At 46.0% G+C, this 12,716-nt stretch overlaps 1 protein-coding gene across 2 annotated transcripts in view; it reads right to left on the bottom strand.

Moving 5' to 3' along the window:
* Nucleotides 1-604: 604 nt before the first annotated feature.
* The window catches only part of LOC147117661 (CD83 antigen-like), a 28,519-nt gene continuing 16,407 nt past the window's right edge, over nt 605-12,716 (bottom strand). Inside the window, exons 4-5 of one of the 2 annotated variants that reach the window (XM_085988837.1) lie at nt 3,101-3,273; nt 605-2,045 (exon numbers count right to left, since the gene is read on the bottom strand). In XM_085988837.1, the coding sequence (XP_085844963.1) occupies nt 1,941-2,045; nt 3,101-3,273 (278 nt within the window). In that variant the 3' untranslated portion in view covers nt 605-1,940. The remainder of the gene's footprint in view (nt 2,046-3,100; nt 3,274-12,716) is intronic. The other variant, XM_085988836.1, reaches the window with a different exon arrangement.

Below are 12,716 nucleotides of genomic sequence, written 5' to 3'. Positions count from 1 at the left end.
GTGGCGACCAGAACTGCACACAATATTCCAGCTGTGGCCTAACCAGTGTTTTATACAGCTCCATCATAACCTCCTTGCTCTTATATTCAATGCCTCGGCTAATGAAGGCAAGTATCCCATATGCCTTTTTTACCACCTTATCCACCTGTTCCGCCGCCTTCAGGGATCTGTGTACTTGCACACCCAGATCCCTCTGACCCTCCGTCTTGCCTAGGGTCTTTCCATTCATTGTGTATTCCTTTGCCTTGTTAGTCCCCCCAAAGTGCATCACCTCGCACTTTTCCGGGTTAAATTCCATTTGCCACTGTTCCGCCCATCTGACCAACCCATCTATATCGTCCTGCAGACTGAGGCTACCCTCCTCGCTATTTACCACCCTACCAATTTTTGTATCATCCGCGAACTTACTGATCATACCCTTTACATTCATATCCAAGTCATTAATGTAGACCACAAACAGCAAGGGACCCAGCACCGATCCCTGTGGTACCCCACTGGCCACAGGCTTCCAGTCACAAAAACAACCTTCGACCATCACCCTCTGCCTTCTGCCACTAAGCCAGTTTTGTATCCAATGTGCCAAGGCACCCTGGATTCCATGGGCTCTTACCTTCTTGACCAGTCTCCTGTGCGGGACTTTATCGAAGGCCTTACTGAAATCCATGTATACCACATCCACTGCGTTACCCTCATCCACACACCTAGTCACCCCCTCAAAAAAATCAATCAAATTAGTCAGACATGATCTTCCCTTGACAAAGCCATGTTGACTATCCCTGATTAATCCTTGCCTCTCCAAGTGGAGACAAATTTTGTCCCTCAGGATTTTTTCCAATAATTTTCCTACCACTGATGTTAGGCTCACTGGCCTGTAGTTCCCCGGTTTTTCCCTACTACCCTTCTTGAATAATGGTACTACATTAGCGGTTCTCCAGTCCTCTGGCACATCCCCTGTGGCCAGAGAGGTCCTGAATATATGTGTTAGAGCCCCCGCAATCTCCTCCTTTGCCTCACACAGCAGCCTGGGATACATTTCATCCGGGCCTGGGGATTTATCCATTTTTAGGCCAGCTAAAACCGCCAATACCTCCTCCCTCTCGATGTTAATATGTTCGAGCATATCGCAGTCCCCCCGCCCTATTTCTATGTCTACATCGTCCTTCTCCATAGTGAAAACAGATGCAAAAAATTCATTTAGAACCCCTCCTACATCTTCCGGCTCCACACACAGATTTCCACTTTTGTCCCTAATGGGCCCTATTTTTTCCCTAGTTATCCTCTTACCCTTAATATACTTATAAAACATCTTCGGATTTTCCTTTATTTTGCTGTGCCGATTGTTTTGAAACTTAAGCAACAGGGAGCTTTAGACGGAGCTCTGAGCTCCGTATCTTTTAACTATAGCGTTCGGTTATCCGGCATTGTTGGTGGACCAGCACCAGGTCGGTCCCGTCATTGCCGGATACCAGAAAGTTTCCTGTACATGCACCGAGGTGAAACCAAACAGCATGAGCGAGGTTGTGGTATTTAGTGCAGGAGTAAGACTGCCAATTTTGTGCCAATTCAGGGGTATTTTGTCCCAGATTTTCCACTTCCCAGCACACGTGAGGAAATCCTGTATCACCCCACCCCCCACAAGCCTGTATTTTTCCAACCATTCTTTTGAATAGTCGGAAAATCACAGGCTGGCAGTACAGAGTTTCTCCATTAGCACTTCTAGTGTGCCACAGAAGTCGAAAATCCAGGCCTTTGTGCTGCGGAACCATTAGCAACTGTGTTGAAACTGCCCAACCTCATTTCACCTCAGGCACTCTCAGCGGGCAGAGCGAGAAAGCCTTTCATCCTATCAAGCACTGATCGTGTGCTTAGCGCAGCCCAAACTCCAGCCTGCGCGCCGCTCACATTTATCTTTACAAGAAACCACAGTGGGTTGTTCAGTATTAAATCCTGCTATAAAAAAGTATTTTGTCCCCAACTGGTTGCAAGTAGTTCTTCATTTCCTTGCTTATCTGCTTTGTACTGGTTTCCATTTCTCTGATATGTTTCTGGAAGGGAAAGAAACACAACACGGAAACTGTTATTGAGACAATATTACCAATAGTAATTTTAAAATTCAGCTCCAATTCAAAATTATAATCTTCAAGTTAATCATTTCCCTTTGCTATTAGCAGTTTTAATTGTGATTATAGATTTATGCCCCCTCCACCTCTCATCTTTGACAACAGGGAATTCCAGCAGGGCAGCAATTCAACTGCAAGTTTCTATACACCTTCGATAGCAGTGCTGTCCCACAGTCTGTGAGTGACGGGGACCCACCTTTGATAGCAGTGCTGTCCCACAGTCTGTGAGTGACAGGGACCCACCTTCGATAGCAGTGCTGTCCCACAGTCTGTGAGTGACGGGGACCCACCTTCGATAGCAGTGCTGTCCCACAGTCTGTGAGTGACAAGGACCCACCTTCGATAGCAGTGCTGTCCCACAGTCTGTGAATGACAGGGACCCACCTTCGATAGCAGTGCTGTCCCACAGTCTGTGAGTGACAAGGACCCACCTTCGATAGCAGTGCTGTCCCACAGTCTGTGAGTGACAGGAACCCACCTTCGATAGCAGTGCTGTCCCACAGTCTGTGAGTGACAAGGACCCACCTTCGATAGCAGTGCTGTCCCACAGTCTGTGAGTGACAAGGACCCACCTTCGATAGCAGTGCTGTCCCACAGTCTGTGAATGACAGGGACCCACCTTCGATAGCAGTGCTGTCCCACAGTCTGTGAGTGACAAGGACCCACCTTCGATAGCAGTGCTGTCCCACAGTCTGTGAGTGACAGGAACCCACCTTCGATAGCAGTGCTGTCCCACAGTCTGTGAGTGACAAGGACCCACCTTCGATAGCAGTGCTGTCCCACAGTCTGTGAATGACAGGGACCCACCTTCGATAGCAGTGCTGTCCCACAGTCTGTGAGTGACAAGGACCCACCTTCGATAGCAGTGCTGTCCCACAGTCTGTGAGTGACAGGGACCCACCTTCGATAGCAGTGCTGTCCCACAGTCTGTGAGTGACAGGGACCCACATTTTTAAAAAGACAAATAAGAAGTAACTTACCTTGTACACAAGACACATGCACAGAACAGGAAGCACAGAAACTCCCATTACAATGGACAACAGCCTGAAGTAGAAAATGCTAGAAGTGTGCAGTGGGCCGGTTTGAGTGTTCTGATGATGCTTTTCAGCAGGAATGCTATTGCAGTTTATTCCTTCACACTGGTTGGGTTCACCTGTATCAAAAAAAAAATCACAATCAGCCATCCCTGTACCTAAAACCATTTATACAATGCACATCACTCTCAAGTGTACAGAAGATGAGATTTTTCCAATGTCTTCGTAATATAGGTCTCAGGACCCTGGTCAGGTTTTATTCTCAATCTGTGTTGAGATACTGATCTCTGCTTGGGAACCAAGGGGCGATTTTATTAATGGGGGCACGTTAGGAGGCGGGAATGCTGCTTGGCGGGTCGTTGTCCCGCCTCCATCAATTTGTGGCCAACCCACGCTATTTTTCCTTGATTGACCTTGTTAAGCCCGCCCAGTGGGCTTAGCAGGCAAATTAAGGGAAAGCTGGTTGCAGAGCACGTTTTTGACAGATGAATTGCTGTCAAACAGTGACATTCTCTGCAGTTTGATGAGGTCTTGCATTCAAGACCTCACCAAACTTCTTTGTTTTACAGGAATGAGATGGTTGTTGCATCTGAGAATGTAACGGCCATCGCTCATCTGCAACACGGAGGTCCGAGACTCTCCACACACAAACCGACTGAAGCCTGCAAGAAGAAACAAAGGTAAGTACACTTTTAAAAACACTTTGCACATACCTCAGATACTCACCTCTACACTCTTGCACCCATCACTTACCTTCACACCACACTTTTGCACCCACCCGACCCCCACAGACCCAGGCAGTTAATGGGCTTTAATCCCTTCCCGCCTCCAAGGAGATGGAACCCGCGCAGGATGGCTACCCGCCTCTAGGAAGATGACATGGAGGCGGGTTGGGCACCCGCTCCCAAATTCTGCCATTTTCCCGGCAGTCCCGCCTCCCCAGGGCTGGCAAAATCGCCCCCATAGTCTCTGGAGTGGGCTTTGAACCCACAACCTTCTGACTCAAAGGTGGTAGTGCTACCAACAGAGTGGACCTCAAGTGAGGGCAGGATTGGCCATGGCTGAGCTGCCACCCCACCCCTTGGAGAACTGCTTGACAAAATCACTGTTACAATTCACGCAAGAATAATGGCCACTTGGGCGAGATCACAGAGGTTGAAGGGTGCAAGGTGAACCCAGCAATGCCTTCAGAAGAGCAAAAGGGCAGGGACAAAACTAGCGAGGAAAAAAATAAACATGATACAAGGTAACGAGAATTCATCACATATGTGGAATACAGAATTATTTATCTGAAACTAAATCAAACAGCTGTGTGCTCGTCCTCACTATCAACGAGTGCCAGCTGTAACCATGGCAACTCCCTCACCATAACTAGCCTCAAGCTTTCTGGAACATTCAGCAGCACAAAAAGAGAAAAAGAAACCTCACTGAAGCTCAAGCTGACCCATAAATATCTTAGAGCCCATAGAAAACACCACGCATGTAAAACAGAATGAAACAAAACTCCCACCAAGGCCACATCCTAATAATCAGCATGCACACACACTGTGTCCTCTACAGCAGACACAGCCAACTGATGTTGTTATGACCACCATGATGGTGACTTCTCCTGGGACACAACAACTTGCATTTATAAAGTACTTTTAGAAAAACAATTCAAAGCACTTCAAAGATAGGGTGGGGGGAGGGGGAAACAAAATCAGGTTTAACTCTAAAATCAGAAGGCCTCATTTTTGGATTTTTTAAAGCTACTTCTGGTGTGAAAGCTACAGAGCCAGAGAGAAAGTGGCTTCACTTAATACACTGTACATACAAACCATTTTCTTCCCAGGATGGAAGAACAAAGTTCCGAAACAATATCTATCTATATCAAAAACAGTATGTCAACACTCCAGCTGCCAGATTTCAGACATCACATTGCAGATGTCAAACACTGTCCAATACAAACTTCTGTAGTACATTAAATACCAGAATATCCATAGCTTCTTAATTGATCTTCCCACCAATAAAGCCCAGGATTCCGATCTGTAGTACAAACTGCAATTGACCCAATCATTCATTTCTCCAGTGTAATTCCATTAATTAGTCAGAAAAGAACACACACTGATATTTTAGCAGCACAATAGTACATTGAGGATGAATTTCCACAGGGGCTCTCCCAATCTTCTACCGTAACTTCGACAGAAGAGCCATGGATACCCTGGAAAGCCGACGCTATTTATCCCGGGTTCCTGTGGCTCTTCCACCGAAGTTAGAGTGGACAATTGGGAGAATCCCCTGCGGAAATTCAACCTTATGTTTTACCTAGTGTAATGTTCCTGTCCTTATAAACTGTGGCTTACAGTGAACTGCATAATGAGAGATCCACTAGTAATACTGTCCCACTGCTGGCAAGCAGCTTTGTCCTCCGGCAACACAACTGGAAATTAAAGCCCACATTTCTCTGACCATCATTTTAACAGGCAGTGTGTACCCTCATTTCCAATTTGTGCTGCTGGCAGGCGATGCTTCCTGCTATTCAAAGAATCATATAGCACAGAAGGGGTCAATTTGGCCCATCGCTCCGTGTGTAGGCACTTTCACAGAATCACAGAAACCCCACAGTGCAGATAGAGGCCATTCGGCCCATCGAGCCTGCACCGACACATATCCCACCCGATCCCCGTAACCCCTACACCAACACATATCCCACTCTATCCCCGTAACCCCATGTATTTAATCCCCCTAACATTAAGAGTCAATTTATCATAGCCAATCAACCTAACCCGCACATCTTTGGACTGTGGGAGGAAACCGGAGCACCCGGAGGAAACCCACGCAAACACGGGGAGAATGTCTGTGTGGAGTTTGCACAGTCACCCGAGGCCAGATTCGAACCCGGGTTCCTGGCGCTGTGAGGCAACAGTGCTAACCACTATGCCACCGTGCTGCCCGTTGAAAGAGCTATCCAATTAGTTCCACTCCCCCGCTCTTTCCTCATAGCCCTGCAAATTTCATTTCAACAACAACAACTACTTGTATTTATATAGCTCCCTTAACGTAGTAAAACGTCCCAAGGTGCTTCGTAGGATTATTTTCAAGTATATATCCAATTCCCTTTTGAAAGTGACTAGTGAATCTGCTTCCGTTCAGACAGTACATTCCAGATTAATGAGACTATTAATGAGACTCGTAAAATCTCCCCCTTTTCCCGGTCTTTGAGGCCTACAGCTTTCAATTATCAGTAAGGCTCGTGACACTTTTAATTTGTATCAATCACATGACTCACTGCAGCAGTATTACAGTGATGGGTGAACTAATATTACCTTTAGGCTGCAGAAGAACCACAGTAAACTCAAAGCGCACTCCATATCTCGCATCACCCATGACAGGATATGACATAATATTTATGGATGAGAACGGAAATCTAGCCCATCTTAGTTCATCCATATAGAATGACCCTAACGTCACCTCACTGCAGCAACCAATCATTTTTTTAAAGCTCTACTACTATAACCGAGAGTCCATTCCAATTATTGATCATTCAGTGTGACGAACAGCCTCCTGATATCAGTCCTAATGAGGTAGAGCCTGTGGCACCTTGTCCCACTTTTGCAATTTAATTAAAAATAATTTTCAGAATTTATCACTTCCATACCATTAACTATTTTATATCCCTCTATAACTTGGTTTATATTCCCTTGAGGGCAGAAGATTGAGGGGTGATCTGATCGAGGTGTTTAAAATGTTAAAGCATTTGATAGTTTCTCTGTAACTACCCTATTTCCTCTGATGGAGGAATCAAGAACAAGGGGGCATAATCTTAAAATTAGGGCTCGGCCATTCAGGAGTGAAATCAGGAAGCACTTTTTCACTCAAAGCGAGTAGAAATCTGGAACTTGCTCCCCAAAAGGCTCTGGCTGCTGGGAAAATTGGAGCTTTCAAGACTGAGATCCATAGATTTTTGTTAGGTAAGGGTATCAAGGGATATGGAGTTGAGGTGTAGATCAGCCATGATCTAATTGAATGGTGGAGCAGGCCCAAGGGGCTGAATGGCCTACTCCTGCTCCTACGTTCAATAAGATCACCTCTCAAATGTCTCCTTTCAAGGGTGAAACGCTCAGGTTTCTCCAGTCTTTCCTACAATTAGTAAGCAATAAAAAGCACAGCGGTCACTACGCTTTGTTTTTTAGTTAAAGGTAAAAATGCTGTGATTAATTCACTTCTGCTCAGCATTTTGTACAAGCAGGGACTCATCGCAAAAATTTCTAATGCACCTTAGGCAGAACATTTCTACTGCTTCCAACTCCGCTTTTGTAGAGCACCAGAGAACGAGACAAGCTGTTGCAAATGGCGGAGGTGGGGGATAGATTACCACATTGGATTTGTGTTGCAACAGAACACATTTGTGTTGCAAAATTCTGAGCAGACATACAAAACAAATTTAGTAGAATTTTGCTCTATTCCACACACGCACATACACACGTCTGGTATGTGAGTCAGAACCAAATCCCAAAGTGGATTGGTACAAAGTGACGCATAATGCTGCACTGTTGTACTTCATGTCTCCATGTTGCTATGGTGTTCTTTGTTGTTGCTATGGCATTTCTGAAGCTTTTCATTGTGTGCTGTACTTCATATGCTGAATGGCAATAGCTGTAAATACTGTTATAGATAAACTAATACACCTGTTGCCGTCAAAGAACTAGAGGGTGAGTTTTCCAATAAAAGCACTAAAGGAGAGAGGCAGCTAACTCAACACTTTCCAACATCGCACTGGTAGAACTACAAGGGATTTCTCCAAGATCAACCCTAATTGCTTTGTCATAGCATTATAATCTGCCCATAATGCGCCTATCACTGGGAGCTCGCTATAGTTCCTGGTGGGGGCAAGGATGGAAAATTAACTGGATCAGCCCTTGAAGGGCAGCTGCCAAAATTTAAAGCAATGAAGATGGAAAGAAAATCTTGCAGGATCCACTAGCCTTTGCCCTGATTAGCTGATATGCCCTCCAGGCACACAAAACTTTCTTACAGTGGTGGATGAGAGGCTGGGAATAATGGAGACATCCATCTCAAAGACAAGCACCTCCATCTCTGAAATCCATAATGAGCTGGAATTGGCGTCCACCAATAATCAACCTCAGTGATTCAGAGGATAAGCAGTATCATTCCAAAATGGTCTGACTGGTGCTATGTTTAATATGAGGTGATCAGGGCACTAGGCTGTAGCATCTCTGAGAGGAGGGGTCAACTATGAGCAAAGTCTCTTTGACTTTGTGGTGGTCCAGTGGTCTATCTTCAGACATATCACTAGGAGCCACAGGCAGGCACTGGCCACCAGTGGCATAAGATGTGGAACTAGCAGCCTGTCGCTGATGGCAAAAAGCCCTGCACACAGTTGTCCATGTCCCTTGCTTGCGGGCAATAAGATCTCCACAGTGACTGGTTAACAAACCTTTGCTCCATGATCACATCATCATGTAGTGCCACTGATCCCTCCACCACCTCCTCTGAACAACCTGAAGTTCCCTAGTCAAACAAGCCACCATTCACCAGTTATATGGCTTTCACTAGGGAACACAGACGGTATCATAACAGGTACATAGACACAGGGTGAGATTGCATACACTTAGGGCTGGATTTTGCAGGGGATCGGTGGCGGGTTGGGAGGGAGTGTGTTTTTTTTCTCCAGCGGGCCGGGACCCAGTTGTGAACCCGCTGGCACGCACCTTTACCTAATGTCGGGTCTGTCAGCGCTGAGTAGACCCGACACACTACGGCGGGGGAGGCAATTAAAATCATTAGTGGCTTGCTTACAGCCACTTAGCCATGGTTTTTTCCCAGCTTTTTGGATTTGACAGGTCGCCTACCGGTATCCTGTTGTGCCTAGATCGTGTCTGTGAAGCTGAGGCGAGAGGTCATTGAATCAGCTGATGAGTTGACAGCTTCAAATGTCAAGTCAAAGCTCCCAGCTGATTGAGAAATGATCCCTTAACCACTAGCTTCTCTAAACTGCATTTCCGCTACAGATTCGGGATGCTGCAAGTCTTCACACAAGTCTCCATCCAGTCTGACCTCATTACCTCTCATACCATTGACATCGCTTCTGTCATCTCTACTTCACCTGCCATCTAGTCCATCAGCATAGGTGCACCTTATACTCTCACCTTGGTCCTCAGAAACTCACCACGATCAGCCCCAACACCAGCAGCACCAGGCACACCAGCAGCACCAACAACACCAACCTTCTCCACAATCAACGGATGCTGTACAGGTCACAGGACATCAGCACCTGACCACATTGCTGCCCGGGACGCCAGGGATGGCCTCACCATGACCAGATTTACTTCACTTGACGCTGTACACCCTGGCTGCCACATGATGCGCCAGGTTGGCACCACCCGACACCAACATCATAAAGCATCCCTACAATGCCCAAGCCATTCCTTTCACACTCATCACCATTGCAAGGGGGGGGGGGGGGTTACCGTTATGTCTCACCATTCACTGCAATTCACTAAGCCACTTCTAAAGGTGCACACAAATCTGTCTAAGAACGCAAAGTATTGAAAATAAAGGTTTCAATGTTTGGCACCACACTAACAGAAACTCTACATGAACAGTGCATAAAACACCCAAGTGCCTACCCTTGTATGTTGTTAGTTGGTATTAGGGTTGCAAAATTCTGGGAATTTTTAAAAGAGGAAACTTTCCATGGGAATTTAGAGTTTTTTTGCACACTGATGGTTTTTGTCTCTGACCCTTATATTATCTTTGACATCAAAATAGACATATTGTTCCATACAAATAAAAACAGGCTTTCAAAACTTTATTTAGGTTATAATTTTGAACTTTATTGAACCCCCACAAAAAAGACCCATCTAAAATAAAATAAAAAGAGCGTCAGCTTATTTAGCCTGTAATTTGTCCCTTTGAGTCTTCTACTCATCATTGCTCCTCCTGATTCTCTGACTCTGGCTCGGACATGTCCATTTCCTCCTCTGTGTCACCGTCTAGCTGTGCGGTGGACACTTCTGTATCTGACTCTATAAGTTGTAGGTTCGCCTGGATAGCCACCAGTTTCTCCACTCTCTTGTTAGTTAGCCTGTTGCGCACCTTTGTATGCGTATTCCTAAAAAGTGACCAGTTTTGTTCAGAGGCCGCTGATGAAGGTGGGATTTGGAGTATCACCGATGCAATGGGTGACAGGGCCTCAGATGCACAAAGTCCCTTCCACCAGGTATGTGCACTGATATACTTGCATGATTCCCATATCCCGTCCCCATTCCAAAGACCTTGCTAGGTAGAGAACTTTGCCAGACTTCCCAGAACTTTGCCCACGTCCAGATTGAGGTGGCGTGAGAGAGTAGAAATCACACTGTAAGCGCTGTTGATCTGTTCTCCAGAAAGTATTGGTCTCCCAACATGCTTTGGGTCCAGCATGTATGCTGCAGCCTGAATCGGCCCGACACAAAATTCTTGACACGTCTGTATGAATTGAACAATTGCCTTCTCCTCTGCTTTGAGCAGCAGGGATGTGGGTAGGGCAATGCTGATTTGTTCTTTTAAATCAGCAAAAAGCCTGAGAACATCTGACGAGACAGCGTCATCTCCTTCAATCTGAGCAATTGCAGATGCTACTGGTGAGAGTAGTTTAAGGCTGCTAACCACTCTCTCCCAAAACACATCAGCCAGCAGTATTTTCTTGATGGTGGTTTCCATATCCCCAGACTGGGATATTGCCATTTCTTGCAGCGACTCGCTTACCCTCCAGAAGGCTGTTGTACATTATGACAACGCCACCCCATCTAGTGTTGCTGGGCAGGTTCAGTGTGGTATTCTTGTTCTTTGTCGTTTGCTTGGAGTTGTAGGTTGCTGCAACTACCTGTTTTCTCCTGACATACTTAACAACTTGCTTGGCTCTATTGTACAGTGTTTCCATGGTTCTCAAACCCATGATGTCCTTGAGGAGCAGGTTGAGCCCATGAGCTGCGCACCCAATAGACGTAATATGAGGGTAGGCCCCCTCCACTTGAGCCCAAGCAGCCTTCATATTCGCAGCATTGTCAGTAACTACTGCAAAGACCTTTTGTGATCCAAGATCGTTGATGACCGCTTTCAGCTCATCAGCAATGTATGTGCCTGTGTGTCTGTTGTCCTTCGTGTCTGTGCTCTTGAAGAACACTGGGAGAGGAGTGGAGACGATGTAGTTTATGATGCCCTCCCCTCGTACATTTAACCACCCATCTGAGATAACTGCAACACAGTCTGCCATCTCTTATCGTTTCTTTGATCTTTCCTTGGACTCTGTTATACTCAGCCTCCAGCAAATAAGTAGACAAAGCATGTCTGGTGGGAGGACAGTATGCAGGGCGAACAACATTGAAAAATCTCTTCCAGTACACATTGGCTGTGAGCATGAGGGGTGAGCCTGTCGCATATACAGCTCGAGCAAGGCACTCATCTGCATTCTTCTGGCTATGGTTATCCATTGTATCAAAGAACCTTCCAAGTGGGCCAGGAGTTGCTGATGATAAGGAGCCTGATGCTGAATGTGAACCATCATCTTCTTGAATGGAAGCAGAGGAACTCTGGGCTGACTGCTGTGAGCTTTGAGTGAAGCTGTTGCATTTGGATAAATGCTGCTGCATCTTTGTGGCATTCTTTACATATGGCTTTGTACAGTGTTTGCACATGTACACAGTCTTTCCATCTTTAATGCCTGGGGTAAAATGCTTCCACACATCCAACGGTAAATGTGGCATTGTTCTATGCAGAGAAATAAAGGGTATTCGTCTCTGTGTCGAACTGCGGTCGATCAACACGATTGCAACAGGGTGAGTACATTTTTCCTGATGCTCCATGTGATGGAAGCATGACCTGCGCACGCATGACGCTACATCACCAATAGAGGGAGCTAATCGCTCATCCAACCAATCAGGACACATTTGTTCAGTCACACACAAAACTTGTAATTATTAAAACAAGCCAAGTAAGATAAACATATATTGATTAAGAAATTCCTTAATAATTAAGATTCCATCTCTGTTAGTAATTTTAAGAGAGGACCTGTGAAAAAAAATGAAAAATACAAAAAAAATTATGCTAGCATGTGCTTTTTTGGACAAAATTCCCAAGCTAAACTTCCCGTGGAATATTTCCGGAAATTTACCGGAAACTTTCCACCCCTTCGCAACTCTAGTTGGTATGATTGCACTAGGATGAGGGTGAGTATGAGGGGTGGCTAGTGAGATGGTGATGTGATAATGTAGATAGAGAGGGATAGGTGGAGGTGCAAGGTAGGTTGGTGTAAGAATGTGCAGGAGTAGGGTAGGGAAGGCAGAGTGATGGGGATGTGATGAGACACACAGCAGGATGAGGTTGAGTGTGGCTTTGTACCAACCTTTCGTGGTCTACTGAGATCATTGAAATAACTGCGGCACTGCACCAGGTCCTCCTGAACACATCCCTGCTTGTGTCCTCCTGTGCAATGTGCAACCAGGCTGCGTTGGTCTCCTGGGGAGGTCTCTTCCGCCCATGGGAAGGGAAGAGAACCTCCTTGTGTGCTGTGACTCCCTCC

The sequence above is a fragment of the Somniosus microcephalus genome, chromosome 5 (assembly GCF_052327205.1).
Source record: "Somniosus microcephalus isolate GS21.2 chromosome 5, FLI_Smic_1.0, whole genome shotgun sequence".
Taxonomy (NCBI): domain Eukaryota; kingdom Metazoa; phylum Chordata; class Chondrichthyes; order Squaliformes; family Somniosidae; genus Somniosus; species Somniosus microcephalus.
The sequence above is the reverse complement of the archived record's forward strand: the minus strand, read 5'-3'. Positions and strand labels throughout refer to the sequence as shown.